Source organism: Entelurus aequoreus, linkage group LG07 (genome assembly GCF_033978785.1).
Source record: "Entelurus aequoreus isolate RoL-2023_Sb linkage group LG07, RoL_Eaeq_v1.1, whole genome shotgun sequence".
Classification (NCBI taxonomy): Eukaryota; Metazoa; Chordata; class Actinopteri; order Syngnathiformes; family Syngnathidae; genus Entelurus; species Entelurus aequoreus.
The window spans coordinates 13,757,208-13,785,051 of record NC_084737.1 but is presented as its reverse complement, the minus strand read 5'-3'; the positions used below and the strand labels follow the sequence as shown (position 1 = coordinate 13,785,051).

The window sequence follows — 27,844 nt, the reverse complement described above, 5'->3', positions numbered from 1 at the left end:
TAAGTACTTATTAATGCCTTATTCGGCATGGCCTTATTATAACCCTAGCCCCCTAACCCTAACCAAATAACTCTAAATTAAGTCTTTGTTACTTAGAATATGTTCCCCATCCTAAAGTGTTACCAAAAACATATAACTTTGTCTTGAATTTAAAAAGACAAGGGTTCGGTGAATGCACATATGAAACTGGTGGGGTTCGGTACCTCCAACAAGGTTAAGAACCACTGTTCTAGTCTCTTACGTGAATGAGCTAAATACTATTATTTGATGTTTTATTGTAATGTGTTAATAATTTCACACATAAGTCGCTCCTGAGTATAAGTCGCACCCCCTGCCAAACTATGAAAAAAAACTGCGACTTATAGTCCGAAAAATACGGTACTATACTTTGATTATTATTTTCAACTGTTTGTAAATGTTGAAATTTATAAATAAAGTAGGGCTGCAACAACTAATCGATTAAAATCGATTATAAAAATAGTCGGCGATTAATTTAGTCATCGATTCGTTGGATCTATGCTATGCGCATGCGCGGAGGCAATTTTATTTTATTATTATTATTTGAATTTTTTATTTTTTTTTATAAACCTTTATTTATGAACTGCAACATGTACAAACAGCTGAGAAACAATAATCAAAATAAGTATGGTGCCAGTATGCTGGTTTTTTTTCCAATAAAATACTGGAAAGGATAGAAATGTAGTTTGTCTCTTTTATTCGATTATTAATCGATTAATTGAAGTAATAATCGCCAGATTAATTGATTATCAAATTAATCGTTAGTTGCAGCCCTAAAATAAAGGTTTATATAAAAATGAAAAAAAGTTTAACAACACAACAATTATTAAAGTAAAATTCACCCTTTAAAAAACAAAGGTGAATTGCATGAATACGCGTGTGCGCATGCGTTACACTTTAGCCCATAAGAGGGCGCCCTCGGTTGGCCGTGGGGCGCAACTGCAGTTCATTTTGTTTGTTTACCCCTCACATTCCAACATTTAAGTACGCGAAAAGATGCTCCTTTTTAGTCAAATACCCACTTTGTATGATGGCGAATTTGTGAGAGCGCAATAGTGAGTTGTAAATGGAAATAAAGACGACAATGAGGCACCGCTGTAGGCAAATAATCCAATGTTACGTCACTTCCGCTCTTCTTTTTCCGCCATTTTGGATGGGGGCACTTTCTGGGCTGGATGTGTATTGTCTGTCAAGAGAAGAATGGGGCAAGGAAAGCGTGTCTTTATTGATATCGCCACATTTGTGCTAGTTTATTACAAACCAGGTGAAATATGATTGCCTTCCAGCGCCGAGTGTGAAAGCAAAATGGATATTTAATCCGTCACACAAGCGTGTGTGTGTTGCTGTTTGCTGACCGGAGGAGGAGTGCGAAGGCGACCCGGAGTTGGAGCGTCCACCGACGGACGGCGGCTCTCTTGTCTCCGCAGCCCCACCGTTGCCGCAGCTCACCTGTCCGGATATTAGCCACCGAGCCGGGGGCAGTCGCAGCAGTGGAAGTGCCGCTCCGTCGCCTTCAGACCGTGGATGTGAGAGCAGGTAAAACTTGTATGTGCTTAGTTAGCTGCTAATGTTACCCAGCTAGCTAAACACAAGCGCCCATTATCGGACACAACGTTCAAAGTAAACGAGCTGGTGCGGTTTGGGAGCCCGGCGTCGTTAGCTGCTAACGTAGCCTAGCCTGCTTGGACACTCTTTTTGTCAATAACAAAAGCATCTCTCATCTCTGAGTGTATTTATAAAACACGTTTGGTAATTTGTTTTTCTTGACATGATTCTTAAATGTACATGATTAATTTGACTTGCTTTCTAGTTGCCAGGTGACAGGAGGCGGGTGTGACCCCCCCCTTCAAAAAAAAACAACCTAAAAAGTGGGAGGTGTCACTCCTGTCATCATCCAAAAATATGCCTCCTTCTTCTTCTTCTTCTTCTTCTTCCTGGTAATTTGGTGTAAACACTACACAGGTGTCATCCAGAGTTCATCCCAAACTTTGATGGGGTTTTAGTGTTGTCACAAAGCCTTTTGCAGGAGCCGACTAGACGGGGGGTCACTATGGTGGTGTTTGCAGGCCCTCCATGGAGGTGCCTTTCTTCCTTCCTTCCCACTCAGCAGCCTCTCTCCTTGGCGTTTATTTCCTCCTGCTCCCCCCCTCCCCTGTTTCTCTCACCCGTTTCTCCCTCCCTCCCTCCCTCTTTTCCTTTTAAGCTAGTCTGTCCGACCTCCCCCATCCCCCCTCCCTTCCGCCTCTCTCGCTCCCCGTCCTCCTCCTCCCCTCATCCTCAGCAAACCCACCCTTCCTCACCCCCGAGTCCATCCTCACCCCCCCCCCCCCCCCACCCCCTCCGGAGCCCATCCTCCTCTTCCTCCTCCACTGCAGACATATTGTAGAGGCTGACTCAATAGGAGGCGCCATTCTGTGATGGGGGCTTACATAATGGCGTGCCTCTCTAGCGCCATCTGCACGTAATAGCATAGGCCCACAGAGCGAGCAAGGGGAAAGTGCACCTGCAGCCTTCAGCACACACATGGGCACTCCAGAAGCTTTCAAGTCAAATGCACCAGAGGTTGTCCAATTCTTAAGGAAAAAAGACAGTTTTGAGGGGGGAGGGAATAACATAGCAACCCTCACTGTAGCTCAAGTTCCTTAAGCTCGGTTTGTCTTTTTCTTTGGATTTGTTTCGCCTTCCAAAACAAGGATGAGGGCCGACAGGAAGTAATGATATGAAAGTATCGTATCACGGTTATTGGTGACCAAAATTCCGACAACGTTGTTGAATGTGGTCAAACAAAACACACTGAAAGCTTTGTTTAAAAAAAAAATATATATATATATTTTTGCAAACATGTGCACACGCCATCATACATAAACATTGATTGTAAAAACAATCTTATTTGTTTTCTATTTAGAGTAGGGATGTCCAATAATATCGGACTGCCGATATTATCGGCCGATAAATGCTTTAAAATGTGATATCGGGAATTATCGGTATCGGTTTTAAAAATTGAAATTTATGACTTTTTAAAACGCCACTGTGTACACGGACGTAGGGGGAGGTACAGAGCGCCAATCAACCTTAAAAGCACTGCCTTTGCGTGCCGGCCCAGTCACATAATATCTACAGCTTTTCACACACACAAGTGAATGCAAGGCATACTTGGTCAACAGCCATACAGGTCACACTGAGGGTGGCCGTATAAACAACTTTAACACCGTTACAAATATGCGCCACACTGTGAACCCACACCAAACAAGAATGACAAACACATTTCGGGAGAACATCCGCACCGTAACACAACATAAACACAACAGAACAAATACCCAGAACCCCTTGCAGCACTAACTCTTCCGGGACGCTACAATATACACCCCCCGCTAAACCCCCCCCACCTCAACCTCCTCATGCTCTCTCAGGGAGAGCATGTCCCAAATTCCAAGCTGCTGTTTTGAGACATGTTAAAAAAAATATTGCACTTTGTGACTTCAATAATAAATATGGCAGTGCCATGTTGGCACTTTTTTCCATAACTTGAGTTGATTTATTTTGGAAAACCTTGTTACATTGTTTAATGCATCACAACAAAATTAGGCATAATAATGTGTTAATTCCACGACTGTATATATCGGTATCGGTTGATATCGGAATCGGTAATTAAGAGTTGGACAATATCGGATATCGGCAAAAAAGCCATTATCGGACATCTCTAATTTAGAGCAATGTAAACAAAACCCGTAGGCCAAACTCGTTTTCATAGGGGGCCACATTGCAATTATGGCTGCCATCAGAGGGTCGCTTTTAACAGCGAATAATATATGATTTTGCCGATGCGTTTGATTATTATGTTTTTTTTACGTACACTTTAAAAAACATCTGTATACCGTATTTTCCGGAACAAAGGGCTCGCTGGATTATAAGGCGCACTGCTGATAAATAGTCTATTTTTGATCTTTTTTCATATATAAGGCACACCGGATTATAGGGCGCATTAAAGGAGTCATATTATTATTTTATTTTTTAAAATTGAAAACACTTTCTTGTGGTCTACATAACATGTAATGGTGGTTCTTTGGTCAAAAAGTTGCATAGATGATGTTTTACAGATCATCTTCAAGCCGCTTTCTGACAGTCGCTTCTGGATGCGTAGTTTTGTGGGCGGTCTTATTTACGTGGCGTCTTCTCCCGTCATCTTTGTTGTAGCGGTGTAGCGTGCAAGGACGGGAGTGGAAGAAGTGTCAAAAGATGGCGCTAACCTATTTTAATGACATTCAGACTTTACTTCAATCAATAACGGAGCAACATCTCCTTATCCGGAAACAACAACACCGGAAATGTGTCCCGTGAAAATCCGTCCGACCGGAACTCTAATAACTAAAGTTCCTTGGGTGAATAATTAAACTCACTACACCGGTATGTTTTAGCGCTTTCATGGTGAGTTTGCTGACAGGTATAAGTAAGAACTTGACACTACTTTATATTAGAAATTGCAACAGTGGAGGATGAATGTCCCATCACAAGAAGATAGAGAAAAAAGAAGCTTATCGACTACGGTGTCGGCACCGACTACAAAGGCGGACTCGCACAATTTTTCAGGATTTATGCAGATCCCAAATAAAGATCAGAAGGTAAGAAAAGTTGCTTTTGCATAATATTGCGAAACAAAACGCCAGATAATGTCTTACCTTATACACACACCATAATACTAGTATGTTGAAGCACATCAAGCGGTGCGGCTTCATAGCTTACCAAAGTCGTACTAAAACATTTTGATAGATTTTTGAGCGCCGTGTGTAATGTTCTATATTTTCAATGGAACATATAAGATGTTGGTGTTGTTTACTTGAGTCATTTTGCCATCATAGTGCAGTGTGCATGTATCTCTTATGTTTGACTGCCATCTACTGGCCACACTTATCATTACACCATGTATCAAATAGAATTGCTTCGAGGTCGGTAAGCAAAACCTGAATTATTCCGGACATTCGGCGCACCGGGTTATAAGGCGCACTGTCGAGTTTTGAGTAAAAATTATTTTCAGTGCGGAAAATATGGTGCAGTGTTTTTTCACAACATATACATGGAAAACTTTACCTTTTTAATTTTGGCAACTGAACTGTCAGTTTTTTTACCGTAAAAAATGCGGTACCGTTTTTCAATCTACAGTAGTACACCGTAAAAACCATCACCACCGATTTTATGACTAAAAAAAACTGGCAGCTCAGTCAACAGATTTTTACTCTAAAAAAACAGTGATTATTTTTTGTAATTTACAGTAATATGCTGTAAAAACCACCATAAATGTTATCGTAAATTCTTTTGCCATTATAAACAGTGTACAATTTCATGGACTTGCTTTGAAATCATAAGTCAAGCAGATATTTGAGTATTTAATTGTATGATAATATATTTGTTGCAATATTGGATACTTTTAAAGTTTAAAAATGTATGCAATTTCATGCAGAAAAAAGACAAATACATTTAGTAGGAAACCATAAGGTACTTTATTGACGCATATTAATTCCGTTCGCGGGCCACCTAAAATGATGTGGCGGGCCAGATCTGGCCCCTGGGTCTTGATTTTGACACATGTGCCATAGGTGAAAGGCCTGTATAGGCCTGGGTTGATAACAATTTTTGCTCGATGATGTGTGGACCTACAAATTATTGCTGATAAACGATATTGGTGTCAACATAATTTGGAGACCAAATTAACCATTGAGGTAATAATAATACATGATGATAATGCATGTGTACTAGAGATGTCCGATAATGGCTTTTTTGCCGATTTCCGATATTGTCCAACTCTTAATTACCGATTCCGATATCAACCGATACCGATATATACAGTCGTGGAATTAACACATTATTATGCCTAATATTGTTGAGATGCCCCGCTGGATGCATTAAACAATGTAACAAGGTTTTCCAAAATAAATCAACTCCAGTTATGGAAAAAAATGCCAACATGGCACTGCCATATTTATAATTGAAGTCACAAAGTGCATAATTTTTTTTAACATCTCCAAAACAGCAGCTTGGAATTTGGGACATGCTCTCCCTGAGAGAGCATGAGGAGGTTGAGGTGGACGGGGTTGGGGGGCGGGGGGGTGTGTATATTGTAGCGTCCCGGAAGAGTTAGTGCTGCAAGGGGTTCTGGGTATTTGTTATGTTGTGTTACGGTGCAGATGTTCTCCCGAAATGTGTTAGTCATTCTTGTTTGGTGTGGGTTCACAGTGTGGCGCATATTTGTAACATTGATAAAGTTGTTTATATGGCCACCCTCAGTGTGACCTGTATGGCTATTGATCAAGTATGCCTTGCATTCACTTGTGTGTGTATAAAAGCCGCATATATTATGTGACTGGGTCGGCACGTAAAGGCAGTGCCTTTAAGGTTTATTGGCGCTCTGTACTTCCCCCTATGTCCGTGTACACAGCGGCGTTTTAGAAAGTCATAAATTTTACTTTTTGAAACCGATACCGATAATTTTGAAATCGATACCGATAATTTCCGATTTTACATTTTAAAGCATTTATCGTCCGATAATATTGGCAGTCCGATATTATCGGACATCTCTAATGTGTACCCTTTCAAATGCAATAAACTTGTGATTCTCGCATATTTTAACTTTGTCATTGGAATTTAAACATTTGAATATCCAAGTTAAATAAAACAAATAATAAAAAATAAAATACACTCTTGTCTGTTAGCAACATTTTGCACTTAAGTTCTAATCAACCAAATAGGTAAATAAAATGGCTAAATATAGGTGTTGTGGCCAAAATGGACTGTTTTTAACTTTTGAACTGCCTTTATCTGACAAATTTTTATGAATGTGTGGTTATCAATCACGGTTTTTCGATAATTAAAATTGAATGAGATAATACTAACCGTCAGTGGTTATAATTAGCATGTAGTACAAATGCCTGCAGCTGCTGAAACCTATGCAAAGAGTGACCGCTCTTGCAGCCCGTAACAACGCATGCACGTGGCCATTATCGAGGCTGGCAAAGTTATCGAGTTCATTTTCATTTATCATTTGATTAATCTAGGATTGTACACTTAAATCTTTTAACCAAGTTTTATTTAAAAAAATAAAGTAGACAGACATATACTTTCTTGGCAACTGAATATCTTAGTTGCCTTAGACAGCAATGTGTTTAAATAGGTTTAGATTGGGGTAGTGTGACAATTGTCATTGGGAAATGCGTAAATGTGTCTTGTATTCATGTTAGCATTTTAGCTAGCTAGCCTGCCATTAGCATGTTGGCTTGCTTATGCAGTAAATGAGCAGCTTCATCAGTCCCTAACTTTATCGAAGTGCGGTTACCGATCACAGTTTTACGATCATTTTAATTTAAAACTGTAATACTAAATAGTAATAATAAAACTGGTGGGAGTTTTACCACGGTTTATCAATAATACATTCAACCTAACACTTAATCTACCATTAATTGATTAACGTGGACCCCGACTTAAATTCGGGTGTTACCATTTAGTGGTCAATTGTACGGAATATGTACTGTACTGTGCAATCTACTAATAAAAGTTTCAATTAATCAATCAATCAATCAATCAAAACCGTTACATCCCTTCACTTGTTAGCAAAGTTAACAGATCAGACAACATTTTGTTTTTTACAATTTATGTAAGCACGTTAAAGGTCCCCTTTTATCAATATAACCATAATATGTGTTTATGAACACCAAAAGTGATAGCTATCTATCATCTCGCTCACTTTTGAGAATAGAGGCGCTCATACGCTCACTTTTCAGCTTGTTTCTTTTTATTAGGTTCTTAAGGAAGAAGCGCCTTCCTCATGGACATGATAGCACCTTTGATGAAAGACCTAACTCACAAAGACTTGATGCAGCTAAATCAAAAACCAATAACACCTCCACAACAATAACATAGACTATGCCAAATTCTACAGTATTAAGATAGACATTGACAATCACCAATATGTTACTTCATGTATATCTATAGGAACTATTTATGAAGTGTAGTGTCTCAATGCCCTTGATTTTCTTCTCTTTATTTATTGTCCAACTTATTGTAATTTATTTTATTGATTCTTTTTTATTACTTTCAGATAATGTTAATCTTTTTTTTAATCCTTATTTTAAACATTTTATTTCAAAAAAATTTAACACAGGATATGCTATTTAATATATATATTTTTTTTTTACTATTTGCTTATTGATATTTTTAACACCAACCTTTCCTTTTTTCCAAACAGGAAGTGAACACTAAGTAAACATGTAAAAGTTATGCTGTTAAATACTTGTCAGTAAAACATGTGGAAAAGAGGTCAAATCAAAAGTAAGCGTTGGTTCTTCTGAATCTCTTTTAGACAAGTAACTTGCCAAACATAAACAATATCATACAATATCTCTGACCCACCCACCTAATGGACAGCTTCAAAAAAAGAAAGGCAGGCTTTGCTGCACATCTTTAAAAAGTTTAAAGGTCAATTGTATAAAACTTGGCCAATATTATTTTAATTATATTTTGATTACTTTATCATTATTCTATTTTTTAATTTTTAAAGTCAATGATTTATTCGATTACAAGGTGTATAGAATAGATTTGCATGTACAGTTTTTACTTTCTGGAGCGGTTTTGTTACATTTTGTACATATATTAATATACTGTAATCCTAACATATTACGATGTTTTGCTCATTAATGCCTCGTAAATAAGTGATTATTTAAGCCTAATACTACACAACTTAATGGACGACAGCTTTGTCAAAAAGCAGGCTTCACTTTTAAAATGCAGCTCCGCCAATTATCCGTCAGCCAGTTACAGGCGTCGGAGTGGTAAGTTTGATCATGTAGTAAAATGTAGTGTTAGCATGTAGCGCACATAGCTATGCTAGTGTTGCTAACCTAGTATGATGTCAAAATGTAGTGTTAGCTTATAGCTCACATAGCTATACTAGTTTTGCTAACCCAGCATGATGTTAACATGTACCCACATTGTCCATTGGAACAACTTAGTAAGAATCAAAAGAAAAACAATTAACCATGGATGACAAAAGGACTGAAAAATGCTTGCAACAAGAAGAATACATTACATTTATAACACAAAGATCTACAGAGGCAGAAAACAAGTACAAGACGTATAAGAACAAGCTAACTGGCATACCGCGAACACATAGGAAATTATTTTTACAGTCAATTATTAGACCCGAACAAAAACAATATGGGAGCAACAGGGGGCATCCTAAATAGCATTATTACAAACGGTGCTAAGAAGGATTATCCTGAATACAGAAAAATGACAATATGAATGAAGTAGTTAAAAGCTTCAATAAGTACCGTATTTTTCGGACAAGTCAGTTTTTTTCATAGTTTGGCCGGGGGTGCGACTTATACTCAGGAGCGACTTATGTGTGAAATTATTAACACGTTACCGTAAAATATCAAATAATATTATTTAGCTCATTCACGTAAGAGACTAGACGTATAAGATTTCATGGGATTTAGCGATTAGGAGTGACAGATTGTTTGGTAAACGTATAGCATGTTCTAAATGTTATAGTTATTTGAATGACTCTTACCATAATATGTTACGTTAACATACCAGGCACGTTCTCAGTTGGTTATTTATGCCTCATATAACGTACACTTATTCAGCCTGTTGTTCACTATTCTTTATTTATTTTTAATTGCCTTTCAAATGTCTATTGTTGGTGTTGGGTTTTATCAAATAAATTTCCCCAAAAAATGCGACTTATACTCCAGTGCGACTTATGTTTTTTTCCTTCTTTATTATGCATATTCGGCCGGTGCGACTTATACTCCGGGGCAATTTATACTCTGAAAAATACGGTACTTTGTGAACTTTGGACCAATTATGGGGGATAAGATTCCAGATCCCGAGTCGGTTGAAGACTTGAATGACACTGGAGACAGAAATCCCAACTCATTGTTCCTCGAATGTGTGACACAAGAGGAAATAATATTGTGAAAACATTTAAATCCAACACCTCAACTGAATGTAATGGAACTGATATGAAAACGATAAAAAAAGGGTTATTGAAGAGATTTCAGAACTTTTAACATATATCTGCAACCAACAGTATCATTTTAAATAGGCACATTCCCAGATAAAATGAAAATGTATCTACCTGTTTCTCTACTTCCACAATTTTCTAAAATTGTTGAAAAACTGTTGAACAACAGATTAGAGAAATTACTTAAATAAAAAAAAAAAATGAAACACTCACAGAAAACCAATACAGATACATTTCAACATCTGTGGCATTAATCGAAATAACGGAAGAGATAACCAATGCAATAGATCTAAAAAAAAAAAAAGAAAGTGCTGCTGCAGTCTATGGATTTAACAAAAGCATTTGACACAATCAATCAAAATATCCTAATAAACAAATGAGAACGGTATGGCATCAGAGGGTTGGTCTTGAACTGGGTTAGAAGCTACTTAACCCACAGGAAGCATTGCGTGAAGATAGGAGAACAAACATCTACAGAGCTGAAAATATCTTGTGACGTACTGGCACCAAAATTGTTTAATCTTTATTCAAACGACATTTGTAAAGTTACAAAGGACTTAATGTTAGTAATATTTGCAGATGACACGACTGTGTTTTTTCAGGAGAGAACACAGAAGATAATACAAATAACAGAAAAAATTAACAAATTAAAAAGATGGTTAGAAAAAAAACAGACTATCTTTTGAATCTCAGTTGAGCCAGTGATGTCATCTAGCAACTTTTACGACAGCCAATAGCGACTTTCCTTGCTGAGGAGTTGGCAACACTGCTTAAAAACCCACTCAACATTCTCCTGCTTGCTGGAAGACAATCTAGACCCCCCCTATAGCAGTGTTTCTCAACATTTTTAATTTCAAGGCCTATCATTAACCAAAATGGGGTCCATTTGGTTCCATGTGTACTCTGTCAGAGTTACAGACCTTGTAATGGTCAATATAGACCCTCCTAAAGGAGTCCCTAGAACATACTTGCCAACCTTGAGACCTCCAATATCGGGAGGTGGGGGGCGTGGTTAGGGGCGTGGTTAAGAGGAGAGTATATTTACAGCTAGAATTCACCAACTCAAGTATTTCATATATATATATATATATATATATATATATATATATATATATATATATATATATATATATATATATATATATATATATATATATAATAAAATAAATATATAAATATATATATATATATATATATATATATATATATATATATTTATTTTATTATATATATATATATATATATATATATATATTTATTTATTTGATTATATATATAAATAAAAGAAATACTTGAATATTAGTGTTCATTTATTTACACATATACACAGACACACAACACTCATCTACTCATTGTTGTACTTGAAAGTACAATGCTTTGTTAAGGGTTGAAGTGGCCATCCTCTTTCTATTCTGTCACTATTTTTCTAACCATGCTGAACACCCTCTCTGATGATGCATTGCTGTGTGGCACGCACAAAAGTGCTTTCATCAAATGCACGAGAGTGTGGAATCTTCCATCTCTCCCTAGCATGGCCCAAAACTTTGTCCAGTTTACATCTGCTGTGACAACTAGAAACACACGAGCCTCCACCAGGGGGCAGTGTAGCGTACCCAGATGTAAAACCTCTTTTGCACAATCAGCCTTTTCATATAAAGCCGTAAAGGAATGGAACGACCTCACAACAAACTTGAAAAGTCTAACAGATTACTCTTCATTCACAATTGAAGTTAAAAAGTGGCTTTGGAGCAATCAAAGCTGCTCACACGGTCACTAAGATGGGCATTATGTTTGACACATCAACCTAATGTGTATTATATTTATCCATGAGAGCATTTTTTATTGTAAATTGTGAGGTGTGTCTGTTAAAATCATGGTTGTTTTTACAAATGATGACAGATGTGAACAAAAGCATGTATTGTCTTTGTGTGATGATGTAAATGAGGTGTGGTTGTATTGTATATTAAGTATGTGTCCATGAAAGGGCATTTTATGACTTTTTTCTTAATACTTGTGTATGATTTTATTGTCATAATTTTATTGCATGATTTTTGTATCCCTTTAATTTAGGTAGCCAGGGACTGCAGATGGAAATTAGCTACTTAGCTATAATCTGCTACAGAACATATCTGTCTTTGAGCTTAATGTTTCTGTACATTGTCCCTTCAAATAAAGACTAAACTAAAACCGGTCAATCCTTGCTTCCTGGGGAAGATCTTCCCTGGCAAGCAATTGGTACTCCAGTACTTGTACCCGGAGGCTGGTCAGGTCCAATCGCAGCTGCGGCAGACTTTTTTTTTTTGTGGCGTGGCCTCCAGCTCCGGCTGAATACCGGGAGTTTGTCGGGAGAGGCGCTGAATATCGGGATTCTCTCGCTAAAAACGGGAGGGTTGGCAAGTATGCCCTAGAACAGTGGTTCTTAACCTTGTTGGAGGTACCGAACCCCACCAGTTTCATATGCACATTCACCGAACCCTTCTTTAGTGAAAAATAAAATGTTGTATTTTTTCAAATTCAAGACAAAGTTATATGTTTTTGGTAACACTTTAGTATGGGGAAGATATTCTAAGTAACAAAGACTTAATTTAGAGTTATTTGGTTAGGGTTAGAGGGTTAGGGTTATAATAAGGCCGTGCCGAATAAGGCATTAATAAGTACTTAATATTGACTAGTTAAGAGCCAATATGTTACTAATTTGCATGTTAATAAGCAAATAATTAATGGTGAATATGTTCCCCATACTAAAGTGTTACCATGTTTTTTTACTGGTGCACAAAATGAACCGTGCATGAACATCACCTTGTTCAAACAACAAAGCCAACACAGTGCATGAACTCACAACAAATTACACACCTGCAAATCAGTGTGACTTCTGCTGTTGCCGTATCCGTAATACGCCGATAGGGAGAAGTTTTTATTTACACGATGAGTCGGGTGTGTCCGAACCCCTGAGGCCGACTCACCGAACCCCTAGGGTTGGATCGAACCCAGGTTAAGAACCACTGCATTAGGAGGTCACAGTGCAGACACTTCACCCTTGCTCCACTGGTGTAATAATGTGCATGAATGTTTGGTGGTGGTCGGAGGGGCCGTAGGTGCAAATTGGCGGCCACGCTTCAGTCAGTCTACCCCAGTGCAGCTGTGGCTACAAATGTAGCTTACCACCATCATGTGTGGATATGGAGTGAATGAATGATGGGTTCTCTCTTCTGTGTGAAGCGCTTTGAGTGTCTAGAAAAGGGCTATATAAATGTAATTCATTATTATTATTATAAATAGAGATGTCCGATAATGGCTTTTTTCCGATATTGTCCAACTCTTAATTACAGATTCCGATATCAACCGATACCGATATATACAGTTGTGGAATTAACACAATATTATGCCTAATTTTGTTGTGATGCCCCGCTGGATGCATTAAACAATGTAACAAGGTTTTCCAAAATAAATCAACTCAAGTTATGGAAAAAAATGCCAACAATGGCACTACCATTTTTATTATTGAAGTCACAAAGTGCATTAATTTTTTTAACATGCCTCAAAACAGCAGCTTGGAATTTGGGACATGCTCTCCCTGAGAGAGCATGAGGACGTTTGGGGGGGCGAGGTTTTCGGGTAGGAGGTAACAGAGGTGTATATTGTAGCGTCCCGGAAGAGTTAGTGCTGCAAGGGGTTCTGGGTATTTGTTCTGTTGTGTTACGGTGCGGATGTTCTCCCGAAATGTGTTTGTCATTCTTGTTTGGTGTGGGTTCACAGTGTGGCACATATTTGTAACAGTGTTAAAGTTGTTTATACGGCTACCCTCAGTGTGACCTGTATGGCTTTTGATCAAGTATGCATTGCATTCACTTGTGTGTGTGTCATAAGCCGAAGATATTATGTGACTGGGTCGGCACGCAAAGGCAGTGCCTTTAAGGTTTATTGACGCTCTGTACTTCTCCCTACGTCCGTGTACACAGCGGCGTTTGAAAAAGTCATAGATTTTACTTTTTGATACGGATACCGATAATTTCCGATATTACATTTTAAAGCATTTATCGGCCGATAGTATCGGTAGTCCGATATTATTGGACATCCCTAGTAAAAAGTAAACAATAACACTTCTTGGAGACAGCTTGTTAGCATTAAAACTACAATGTTGATACATTTCTGTATAAATAGGCTACAAGAGGAGGATACGGAATGACAGGAAGTAGTAGTGGTACGTATAGTAGTAATGCAATACATAGAGCAATGTAAATCATACATCATGTCATTCATTATGTACGATTGTGCCATATTTGTACACTGCATGGTACCTTCATGTAGTTCTACTCAACGTTGCTGCTTTTTCCAGGTTTCTCGTCAGTGAGTTTCCACTCATTGTAACATTTGAGCATACACAGCTGTGGAAATGACCAAAATAAACACACGCTAACAGCAAGTTGCCCTGTTGCTGCTGCACACTGCACTGTCCACTGTCTTTGGATAAGACTGTCAACAACTTTTACATGCCCTCCTCCATCGTTGTCGTTTGTTACTATTTCATGGCATTGTTTGTGACAAGAAAATACATCCATATTTGTGTTTTTCCCCCAATCCAGGTGGGCAGAATGTTCCAGCTCCCTGTCAACAACCTGAGTAGTCTGCGTAAAGCTCGTAAAAATGTCAAGAGGGTCCTGGGAGACATCGGTCTGGAGTACTGCAAAGACCACCTGCAGGTCAGCCTCTTTTAAAAACTCCGCCACTGTGTCCTTATTTTGTCGATTATTTTAGCAATTGAGTAATCTATCGATATCGGATGATACACACTCTACAGCAGTGGTTCTCAAATGGGGGTACGCGTACCCCTGGGGGTACTTGAAGGTATGCCAAGGGGTACGTGAGATTTTTTTGAAATGTCTGTCAAAAAGAACTGTGAAAAGAAATGCAACAATGCAATATTCAGTGTTGACCGCTAGATTTTTTGTGGACATGTTCCATAAATACTGATGTTAAAGATTTCTTTTTTTGTGAAGAAATGTTTAGAATTAGTTCATGAATCCAGATGGATCTCTATTACAATCCCCAAAGAGGGCACTTTAAGTTGATGATTACTTCTGTGTAGAAATATTTATTTATAATTGAATCACTTGTTTATTTTTCAACAAGTTTTTAGTTATTTTTATATATTTTTTTCCAAATAGTTCAAGAAAGACCACAACAAATGAGCAATATTTTGCACTGTTATACAATTTAATAAATCAGAAACTGATGACATAGTGCTGTATTTTACTTCTTTATCTCTTTTTTTCAACCAAAAATACTTTCCTCTGATTAGGGGGTACTTGAATTAAAAAAATGTTCACAGGGGGTACATCACTGAAAAAAGGTTGAGAACCACTGCTCTCCAGTACCAATGCGTATGCGTATTAATGCGATTTTTTTCTGTTTGCCATAACTTTCACTATTTTTAATAAATACACATCAACATTGACGTTACACTTTTAAAACGTGTGCATTAATAGAAGTTAAAGTTAAATAAAAACTCAGTTTTCTCGGCCACACAGTTCATGACACCCACACACTCATGTTACTAACTACTAGGGCTGGGCGATATGGACGAAAAAGTATATCTCAATATATTTTTACTAAAACTCGATATTCAATATACATCTCGATATATTTTCCGGTGAAAATATACATATAAAGATTTTCAATTTTGAGCGAGATTCACTGAAATTGAAGTGAATGACAACTATACTGTAAACAGTCAATGGCACTTTTTTTTGCAAGATGGGTATTAACAGCTCTTTTATTAACCCAGTTAGTCAAGATGGGTATTAACAGCACTTTTATTAACCCAGTTAGTCAAGATGGATATTAACAGCACTTTTATTAACCCAGTTAGTCAAGATGGGTATTAACAGCACTTTTATTAACCCAGTTAGTCAAGATGGGTACTAACAGCACTTTTATTAACCCAGTTAGTCAGGATGGGTATTAACAGCACTTTTATTAACCCAGTTAGTCAAGATGGGTATTAACAGCACTTTTATTAACCCAGTTAGTCAAGATGGGTATTAACAGCACTTTTATTAACCCAGTTAGTCAAGATGGGTATTAACAGCACTTTTATTAACCCAGTTAGTCAAGATGGATATTAACAGCACTTTTATTAACCCAGTTAGTCAAGATGGGTATTAACAGCACTTTTATTAACCCAGTTAGTCAAGATGGGTACTAACAGCACTTTTATTAACCCAGTTAGTCAGGATGGGTATTAACAGCACTTTTATTAACCCAGTTAGTCAAGATGGGTATTAACAGCACTTTTATTAACCCAGTTAGTCAAGATGGGTATTAACAGCACTTTTATTAACCCAGTTAGTCAAGATGGGTATTTACATCACAGAAAATAAACTGTTTAAGTAGCACAGAATTACATAACATAAATAAAATAGAAACATTATTTCCACATAAAATAAATAACATAGCTATGCAAATAATACAAAGTGTATCAAACTCGGATAAAAAAATACATTTGCAGTCAGGCACTTTTTAATTCCCAGTCAACGATGTAATGGACCGTCACACACGTACGGTTCTGGCCAGCGCCAGGTAAGTGACTTGACTTAATTGTGCGGCTATGACTTTCCTCACTCACTTCGGCGTACATTTTTGGCAGCATTTCTCGTGCGAAATATGCCCGGCTTGGCAACTGAAGAACAGCTTTGATTTGGGCTTACATGGTAAACAACTCAAATAAATGTTTTATCCAGACGCATACATTTGTCCAAATGTAGCCAAATAGACACATTGTGGGTTTCCTGGACGTGGTCTACATCGCTAAAAGAAAAATCTAAAGAAGAGTATCCCTCTGCCATCTTCCACTACTTTTTTTATTATATAAATCGCCCGCTTGAAAATTCCCACTAAGCGGTGTTTGGTCATTTTAACGTGAAAAAATTATATCGATATTACGATATTTTCTTAATTCATATCTTGTTTAAAAATATATCGATATACCGTATTTTTCGGATTATAAATCGCTCCGGAGTATAAGTCGCACCGACCGAAAATGCATAATAAAGAAGGAAAAAAACATATATACGTCGCACTCGAGTATAAGTCGCATTTTAGGGGTAAATTTATTTGTTAAATCCAACACCAAGAATAGACATTTGAAAGGCAATTTAAAATAAATAACGAATAGTGAACAACAGGCTGAATAAGTGTACGTTATATGAGGCATAAATAACCAACTGAGAACGTGCCTGGTATGTTAACGTAACATATTATGGTAAGAGTCATTCAAATAACTATAACATATAGAACATGCTATACGTTTACCAAACAATCTGTCACTCCTAATCGCTAAATCCCATGAAATCTTCTTCCTCTGTGTCGCTCCTGGTATGCGCCGCTAAAGTCCTTTCTTTCTGCTGCTCGATCGCCGTTTTTTGCTGCATATTTCACTACTTCCAGCTTGTAATCTGCAGTATATGATTTCCTTTTCGGTGCCATTTTTGTTCAGCCCTTCTCAGTTTTTATAAGTTACCGCCAATGTAGAAATGAACCATTTTAATAGCTACGGACATTGTAGCAGTTAGCATCCCATGACCCACAATGCACTTCTGCCATCACCCGCCCCCGCCAAATTCTTATTGGTTGACGTGTGTGTGTGACGATTGCTGACATTTGCTTCGTCTCTTACGCGAATGAGATGAATAATATTATTTGATATTTTACGGTAATGTGTTAATAATTTCACACATAAGTCGCTCCTGAGTATAAGTTGCACCCCCGGCCAAACTATGAAAAAAACTGTGATTTATAATCCGAAAAATACGGTATCTAACAAACTCGATATATCGTCCAGCCCTGCTAACTATGTTAGCCTATTTAAAAGTTCCGGGCACTCCATGTGGTCCAAATTTTATAAATGTTTGATCAGTTACATATATGGCTGTGCCATGTTGGCATTTTTTTCCATAACTTGAGTTGATTTATTTTGGAAAACCTTGTTACATTGTTTAATACAGGGGTGTTCAAAGTGCGGCCCGGGGGCCATTTGCGGCCCGGAGCTAATTGTTTACCGGCCCGCCACACATTCTGGAAATGCTATTGCAAAAATAATAAACATTACAAACAGTGGAATGAGGTGAAGTCATACCAAAGACTATAAAAATGGGACCCATAACCTCCCTGCTTGGCACTCAGCATCAAGGGTTGGAGTTGGGGGTTAAATCACCAAAATGATTCCCGGGCGCGGCGCCGCTGCTGCCCACTGCTCCCCAAGGGGATGGGTCAAATGCAGAGGACAAATTTCACCACATCTAGTGTGTGTGTGACAATCATTGGTACTTTAAAGGCCTACTGAAATGAATTTTTTTTATTTAAACGGGGATAGCAGATCTATTCTATGTGTCATACTTGATCATTTCGCGATATTGCCATATTTTTGCTGAAAGGATTTAGTATAGAACAACGACGATAAAGATTGCAACTTTTGGTATCTGATAAAAAAAAGGCTTGCCCCTACCGGAAGTAGCGTGACGTAGTCAGTTGAACATATACGCAAAGTTCCCTATTGTTTACAATGATGGCCGCATGAAGTGAGAGAGATTCGGACCGAGAAAGCGACAATTTCCCCATTAATTTGAGCGAGGATGAAAGATTTGTGGATGAGTAAAGTGCAAGTGAAGGACTAGTGGGGAGTTGAAGCTATTCAGATAGGGAAGATGCTGTGAGAGCCGGGGGTGACCTGATATTCAGCTGGGAATGACTACAACAGTAAATAAACACAAGACATATATATACTCTATTAGCCACAACACAACCAGGCTTATATTTAATATGCCACAAATTAATCCTGCATAAAAACACCTGCGTGTTTGTTACGCTAGCTCCTAGCTCCTCTGCTAGCTCCTAGCTCCATAGAACACGCCAATACAATTCAAACACCTGATCAACACACACAATCACTCAGCCCAAAAGACCGTTCACCTAACCCAAGGTTCATAAAGCTTATATATTTTTAAAAAGTTACGTACGTGACGCGCACGTACGGTACGGTACGTGTTATGCTAGCTCCTATGCTAGCTCCATAGAACACGCCAATACAATTCAAACACCTGATCAACACACACAATCACTCAGCCCAAAAGACCGTTCACCTAACCCAAGGTTCATAAAGCTTATATATTTTTAAAAAGTTACGTACGTGACGCGCACGTACGGTACGGTACGTGTTATGCTAGCTCCTAGCTCCTATGCTAGCTCCTAGCTCCATAGAACACGCCAATACAATTCAAACACCTGATCAACACACACAATCACTCAGCCCAAAAGACTGTTCACCTAACCCAAGGTTCATAAAGCTTATATATTTAAAAAAAGTTACGTACATACGCAAAAAAAAGTTGCGCACATACGGTCAAGCGATCAAATGTTTAGAAGCCAAAGCTGCATACTCACAGTAGCACGTCTGCGTCTTTGTCATCCAAATCAAAGTAATCCTGGTAAGAGTCTGTGTTGTCCCAGTTCTCTACAGGCGTCTGTGTATCGAAGTCAAAAGTCCTCCTGGTTAGAGTCTCTGTTATCCGAGTTCTTCCATCTTGACTGCATCTTTCGGGAATGTAAACAAAGAAGCGCCGGCTGTGTACTGTTGTGGCTGACTACGTTCGAAAAATACGTCCATTTCGCACCGACAACTTTCTTCTTTGCTTGCTCAGCTTCCTTCTCCATAATGCAATGAACATGATTGAAACAGATTCACGAACACAGATGTCCAGAATACTGTGGAATTATGAAATGAAAACAGAGCTTTTTCGTATTGGCTTCAATGTGGAAGGCATACCCGTGTTCCCCGGGCTACGTCACGCGCATACGTCATCCTCAGAGGCGTTTCGAACCGGAAGTTTAGCGGCAAATTTAAAATGTCACTTTATAAGTTAACCCGGCCGTATTGGCATGTGTTATAATGTTAAGATTTCATCATTGATATACAAACTATCAGACTGCGTGGTCGGTAGTAGTGGGTTTCAGTAGGCCTTTAATCTTTAATCTTAATCTTAAAATCTAACTAGAAAAAGGTGCAATGTTGACACAAAGCTGCCATGCAGGCTGTTTTTTTTCTTTTGTCTATCTTTATTTTTCTTTTTTTTGCCATTGCTTAAAATTTCACTTTAAAATGTTTTATGTGGAAAATATTGCATATATTGTGTGGTTGCCATACAAAAACATCGTTTTCTTTGACAAAAGAGAAATTGACAGATATATCTGAAGTTGATCTTGTAACTTAAAGGCCTACTGAAATGAATTTTTTTTATTTAAACGGGGATAGCAGATCTATTCTATGTGTCATACTTGATCATTTCGCGATATTGCCATATTTTTGCTGAAAGGATTTAGTATAGAACAACGACGATAAAGATTGCAACTTTTGGTATCTGATAAAAAAAAGGCTTGCACCTACCGGAAGTAGCGTGACGTAGTCAGTTGAACATATACGCAAAGTTCCCTATTGTTTACAATGATGGCCGCATGAAGTGAGAGAGATTCGGACCGAGAAAGCGACAATTTCCCCATTAATTTGAGCGAGGATGAAAGATTTGTGGATGAGTAAAGTGCAAGTGAAGGACTAGTGGGGAGTTGAAGCTATTCAGATAGGGAAGATGCTGTGAGAGCCGGGGGTGACCTGATATTCAGCTGGGAATGACTACAACAGTAAATAAACACAAGACATATATATACTCTATTAGCCACAACACAACCAGGCTTATATTTAACATGCCACAAATTAATCCTGCATAAAAACACCTGCGTGTTTGTTATGCTAGCTCCTAGCTCCTCTGTTAGCTCCTAGCTCCATAGAACACGCCAATACAATTCAAACACCTGATCAACACACACAATCACTCAGCCCAAAAGACCGTTTACCTAACCCAAGGTTCATAAAGCTTATATATTTTTAAAAAGTTACGTACGTGACGCGCACATACGGTCAAGTTATCGAATGTTTAGCAGCCAAGGCTGCATACTCACGGTACCTGATATTCAGCTGGGAATGACTACAACAGTAAATAAACACAAGACATATATATACTCTATTAGCCACAACACAACCAGGCTTATATTTAATATGCCACAAATTAATCCTGCATAATAACACCTGCGTGTTTGTTATGCTAGCTCCTAGCTCCTCTGCTAGCTCCTAGCTCCATAGAACACGCCAATACAATTCAAACACCCGATCAACACACACAATCACTCAGCCCAAAAGACCGTTCACCTAACCCAAGGTTCATAAAGCTTATATATTTTTAAAAAGTTACGTACGTGACGCGCACGTACGGTACGGTACGTGTTATGCTAGCTCCTAGCTCCTCTGCTAGCTCCTAGCTCCATAGAACACGCCAATACAATTCAAACACATGATCAACACACACAATCACTCAGCCCAAAAGACCGTTCACCTAACCCAAGGTTCATAAAGCTTATTATTTTTTAGTCTGTCCTTTGCCTTTATTTCTTTGTGGTGTACAGCCCTTTGTTTTTCAACTGTGGTTGTTTTTAAAGGGCTTTATAAATAAAGTTGGTATGGTATGGTATGGTATATATTTTTAAAAAAGTTACGTACATACGCAAAAAAAAGCCAAAGCTGCATACTCACAGTAGCACGTCTGCGTCTTTGTCATCCAAATCAAAGTAATCCTGGTAAGAGTCTGTGTTGTCCCAGTTCTCTACAGGCGTCTGTGTATCCAAATCAAAAGTCCTCCTGGTTAGAGTCTCTGTTATCCGAGTTCTTCCATCTTGACTGCATCTTTCGGGAATGTAAACAAAGAAGCGCCGGCTGTGTACTGTTGTGGCTGACTACGTTCGAAAAATACGTCCATTTCGCACCGACAACTTTCTTCTTTGCTTGCTCGGCTTCCTTCTCCATAATGCAATGAACATGATTGAAACAGATTCACGAACACAGATGTCCAGAATACTGTGGAATTATGAAATGAAAACAGAGCTTTTTCGTATCGGCTTCAATGTGGAAGGCATACCCGTGTTCGCCGGGCTACGTCACACGCATACGTCACACGCAGAGGCGTTTCGAACCGGAAGTTTAGCGGCAAATTTAAAATGTCACTTTATAAGTTAACCCGGCCGTATTGGCATGTGTTATAATGTTAAGATTTCATCATTGATATATAAACTATCAGACTGCGTGGTCGGTAGTAGTGGGTTTCAGTAGGCCTTTAAGTGTTGAAAGTTAAAAAAAAACTAATACAAATGTATCACTTTGAGTGGGGCACCTTTTGTATCCTAAATATATTTAATGGGATTTTATTTATCTTTTCACTGTGATTACTCAAAAATAACAATGGATTAATATCAATGGTGTCCTGCATTATTGATGTTTTTAAGGCTCTAATTACTTCACATTAAACATTGCTTTCTGAATGTTTTGGGCAGTGGGGGAAATACTGCATATTTCAGTTTTATTATAAAAAACAAAGTTGTCTTGACAGAAAAGGCATAAAACCTTTTTGGTTTTTTAAATTTTATATCAACCTAAAGTTGATATACTGTAGAGATTTACTGTAAGCGTTAAATTAAAAAAAATTAAAAATAATTTGACTTGTTTTTAACATTTTAATGACTTAGACCCTTTATGGTCCCCGGGAGCCCTAAAGGTAAAAAAAAAACGCAAAATCCATATATTTTGTTATGATTTGAAAATGAAAACTATCATTTAGATAGTTTTAATTTTCAGGCTTTAATTTTTCCGTGTGCGGCCCTCAGTGGAAAAAGTTTGGACACCCCTAGTTTAATGCATCCAGCGGGGCATCACAACAAAATTAGTAGGGATGATATTATCGGCCGATAAATGCGTTAAAATGTAATATCGGAAATTATCGGTATCGTTTTTTAAATTATCTGTATTAGTGTTTTTTTAATTTTTTTATTAAACCAACATAAAAAAACAAAAGATACACTTACAATTAGTGCACCAACCCAAAAAACCTCCCTCCCCCCATTTCTTTCTGTTATCAATATTCTGGTTCCTACATTATATATCAATATACATCAATACAGTCTGCAAGGGATACAGTCTGTAAGCACACATGATTGTGCGTGCTGCTGGTCCACTAATAGTACTAACCTTTAACAGTTAATTTTACTCATTTTCATTAATTACTAGTTTCTATGTAACTGTTTTTATATTGTTTTACTTTCTTTTTTATTCAAGAAAATGTTTTTAATTTAGTTATCTTATTTTATTATTATTTTTAAAAAGTACCTTATCTTCACCATACATGGTTGTCCAAATTAGGCATAATAATGTGTTAATTCCACGACTGCATATATCGGTTGATATCGGTATCGGTTGGTATCGGTAATTAAAGAGTTGGACAATATCGGAATATCGGATATCGGCAAAAAGCCATTTTCGGACATCCCTAAAAATTAGGCATAATAATGTGTTAATTCCACAACTGTATATATCGATATCGGTTGATATCGGAATCGGTAATTAAGAGTTGGACAATATCGGATATCGGCAAAAAAGCCATTATCGGACATCTCTAGTAAATAGTAGGGATATCCGATATTCCGATATTGTCCAACTCTTAATTACCGATACCGATATCAACCGATACTGATATATACAGTCGTGGAATTAACACATTATTATGCCCAATTTGGACAACCAGGTATGGTGAAGATAAGGTCCTTTTTAAAAAAATAATAAGATAAATACATTCAAAACATTTTCTTGTATAAAAAAAAAAGTAAAACAATATAAAAACAGTTACATAGAAACTAGTAATTAATACAGCCCTTTGAGACACTTCTGATTTAGGGCTATATAAATAAACATTGATTGATTGATTGATAATGAAAATGAGTAAAATTAACTGTTAAAGGTTAGTACTATTAGTAGACCAGCAGCACGCACAATCATGTGTGCTTACAGACTGTATCCCTTGCAGACTGTATTGATATATATTGATATATAATGTAGGAACCAGAATATTAATAACAGAAAGAAACAACCCTTTTGTGTGAATGAGTGTGAATGGGGGAGGGAGGTTTTTTGGGTTGGTGTACTAATTGTAAGTGTAGCTTGTGTTTTTTATGTTGATTTAATAAAAAAAAATTTAAAAAACGATACCGATAATAAAAAACGATATGGATAATTTCCGATATTACATTTTAAAGCATTTATCGATAATATCGGCGGGCCGATATTATCGGACATCTCTAGTAAATAGTCATGAAAATAAAGAAAAGGCATTGAATGAGAAAGTGTGTCCAGACTTTTGGCCTGTACTGTGTGTCAAAGAGTGCTCTTCTGTTGTCTCCTGCAGGACTTTAAGGCCTACACGCCGCCTGAGGTGTACATCAAGCACACTTGTTGGGAGGACGTGTGCATGTGGGAGCCGTCGCACACCAAAGTCCAAGTATGTATTGCAAATATCACACCGCGTCTTCCTCGTCTGCAAGCACAAACCGTGACGTCCCGCCCCCTTCCGATGTGTTCCAGGACTACCGCTCCAAACCTTTCTGCTGCACCGGCTGCCTCTTCTCGTCCAAATACTTCTCTGCGTACAAGAGCCACTTCCGCAATGTCCACAGCCAAGACTTCGAGAACAACATCCTGCTCAACTGCCCCTACTGCACTTACAACGGCAACAAGAAGACCCTGGAGACGCACATCAAACTCTTTCATGTGCCCAGCAGCACCGTGCGCCAGGGGCCCGGCGCCGGCGGCGGCCTCCTGATGAAGGATGGCCTCCTGAAGAGGCCGGGGGACAGCGTGGAGCAGGCGGTGTACTACTGTAAGAAGTGCACCTACCGGGACCCTTTGTACAACGTGGTGCGCAAGCACATCTACAGGGAACACTTCCAGCAGGTGGCGCAGCCTTACATCGCAAAACCGGGAGAGAAGGCCCAAAACGGCGGCACCGCCGGGAAACCGGAGGGCAGCAACACCAACCACGTGAACAGTCATCAGATCCACTGCAAGAAGTGTCTGTTTGTCCCCAGAACTTACGAGGCACTTGTCCAGCATGTCATCGAGGACCACGAGAGGGTCGGATACCAAGTGACGGCTATGATCGGCCACACCAGCGTGATCGTCCCCCGTCCCAAACCCATCCTGCTCATACCCAAGTCCCAAGGAGACAAAACCATCATCGGGATGGGTCCAAAGGGGGCTGTCATGGCCACCACCAGGCCTTCAGCTTCCCAGCAGCTGGCCCGGGTCGCCTCAGCATCAAAGCCCACCTTCAGTCCTCAGAGTCTTCTCTCGGCGATCAAACACGAGTCGGCGGGCTTTAAGTCCGCGACCAACCAGACCTTTTCCTTTGGCGTCCTTCAAGGGAAGGGAAGCTTGGCCGGGAACGCCCACGTTTCTCAGCAGTCTCACTCCGCAAGGCATCCGTTCCCCGGAGCCAGCCTGCGGAGCCCCGTGATGTTCAACACCTCCCTCAAGTCGGGCTCCCTCGGCCCCCGGGTGCAGGCGGCGGCCACCACCGTCGCCTCGGTCGCGGCCAAGAAAGGCGGCTCCTCGATCCTGGGCCCCTCCCACACCCAGAAGTGGAAGATCTGCACCATCTGCAACGAGCTCTTCCCGGAGAACGTGTACAGCTGCCACTTTGAGAAGGAGCACAAAGCGGAGAAGGTGCCCGCCGTGGCCAACTACATCATGAAGATCCACAACTTCACCAGCAAGTGTCTCTACTGCAACCGCTACCTGCCCAGCGACACCTTGCTCAACCACATGCTCATCCACGGCCTGTCCTGCCCGCACTGCCGCGCCACCTTCAACGACGTGGAGAAGATGGTGGCTCACATGCGCCTGTCGCACCCGGACGAGGCGGTGGGGCCTCGCACCGACTCCCCGCTGACCTTCGACCTGACCCTGCAGCAGGGCAACCCAAAGAACGTGCAGCTCATCGTGACTACCTACAACATGAAGGACGCCCCGGAGGAGTCGGTGGCCTTTCACGCCCAAAACCACGCCGCCGTGTCGTCCTCGCTGGCCGCCTCCCTGCTGTCGGCCAAGAGGCCGTTACCTCAGCACCCTTCCAAAACGCTCGACACGGTCAAGAATGTCCCGCCCGCAGCTGTGCCGTACAAGAGAGACGTAGGAAAGACGCTCTGTCCGCTCTGCTTCTCCATCCTCAAGGGCCCCATCTCGGACTCCCTGGCTCACCACTTGAAGGAGCGCCACCAAGTCATCCAGACGGTGCACCCGGTGGAGAAGAAGCTGACCTACAAGTGTATCCACTGTCTGGGCGTGTACACCAGCAACATGACCGCCTCCACCATCACCTTACATCTCGTCCACTGTCGAGGCGTAGGAAAGTCTCACAACGGCCAGGATAGGTCCGCCTCCAGGACCGGCCAGGCCGCCAAACGGACCGGCGTCAACACCTCCGACACCAGCGCGCCAAAAAGGAGGAGGCGGGGACCTCCCGGGGAGAGGGCGCACCCCAGAGACATGAACACGCAGTTTGAGGAAAACCCGGACGAACCCGTTTGTCTCGCGCTCGACCCGCGGGGTCTGGAGAACGAGTCGTACGAGTCGAGGAAGGCATTCCTCACCCGCTACTTCAACCGAGCGCCGTACGCCACCCAGCGGGAGGTGGAGAAGCTGGCGGCCGGACTCTGGCTGTGGAAGTCGGACGTCTCCGGACACTTCGTCAACACTCGCAGGAAATGCGCGCAGGAGTGCGAAAGCCTGCGCCCCGGCGTCCTGCTGGGGTTCAGCATGCACGAGGCGGGCCAGGTGAGCCACGAGCTGGCGTTGGACGGCGGCGCGTTCGAGGCCGGACCTGGCAAAAGGAGGACGTCCAGGAACCGCTTGGGGCTGTCGGAGCAAGCCCGCCAGAGACGGAAGGAGTCCGCGGCGACCAATGGCGGCTCTTCCTTAAAACCCAAACGCCCCGACCAAACCGAGACAATCAACTGCACCTCGCCGCCCAAAACGCCCGCCAGACTCCCCGAGCCCATCGCCGTCGACTCCGACAGCGAAGAGGAGTCGGCCCAAGCGCTCCGTCTCCACGGTAACATCCAGCATCCGGAAGCTGAGGAGAGAACGGCGCTCATGGCGGGAGTTAAGATGATTTCGGAGTTGGAGGACTCGTCGGACGAAGACGATGACGACGACGACGACGACGATGATGATGATGACGAGGACGACGAAGAGGAGGAAGGGGAGAACTTGGAGAATGGCTTCGGGCCCACAGGGAGCTCAGGAGGACAGGCGCCCCTGCCCATCATTATTCCCAAATTCGTGCCCTCGTCCGCCAGGCGGGGCGGCGACGCTCAGCTGGGCAAGCAGCAGGTCTGACCTTTAACCCCCTTTAGACCGCACCAACACATCTGCCTCACCTGGACTCCACAAGGACCCGCTTTGAAAGCAGGAGCTCAGAACAAGCCATCCGACCACAGTCATGTGATCAGCAAGTGTGAGGTTTGACCAATCTAGTAAAGAAAGAAGTATTTTGTCTTTTTGTCCGTTGGCTAGTAAACTTGAAACGTGGTGAGCAGATAATTATTGCTTTTGTTTGTCCTGTCTGCATACTGGCTAGCCCTCTTTTGCATCCTAATAAATCACATTTTTAGTTGATTATTATCGGCGATCATTTTAAAGGAACTACCCAAAGTCTTTTTTATCTTGGCCCACTTTCTTGATTTGACCTTTGCTTCCCCCCCACACGCCACTGGATGGTAACCACCACACTGAACGTGAATTTTATTTTTTTAAACATTTATTCGTTGTACACATTTATTTTACACCTGTGCATTTCATCAACAATAAAGTGCTGTCATTGTTCCTCA

The 27,844-nt window shown here is 40.3% G+C and overlaps 1 protein-coding gene across 1 annotated transcript; it reads left to right on the top strand.

Moving 5' to 3' along the window:
• Nucleotides 1–1,156: 1,156 nt before the first annotated feature.
• On the top strand, nucleotides 1,157–27,844 carry LOC133653399 (activity-dependent neuroprotector homeobox protein-like). The gene is made up of 4 exons (XM_062052615.1): nucleotides 1,157–1,554; nucleotides 14,617–14,733; nucleotides 24,364–24,456; nucleotides 24,540–27,844. Exons 2-4 carry the CDS (start codon nucleotides 14,626–14,628, stop codon nucleotides 27,351–27,353), a joined length of 3,015 nt encoding a protein of 1,004 aa, XP_061908599.1. The 5' UTR covers nucleotides 1,157–1,554; nucleotides 14,617–14,625; the 3' UTR covers nucleotides 27,354–27,844.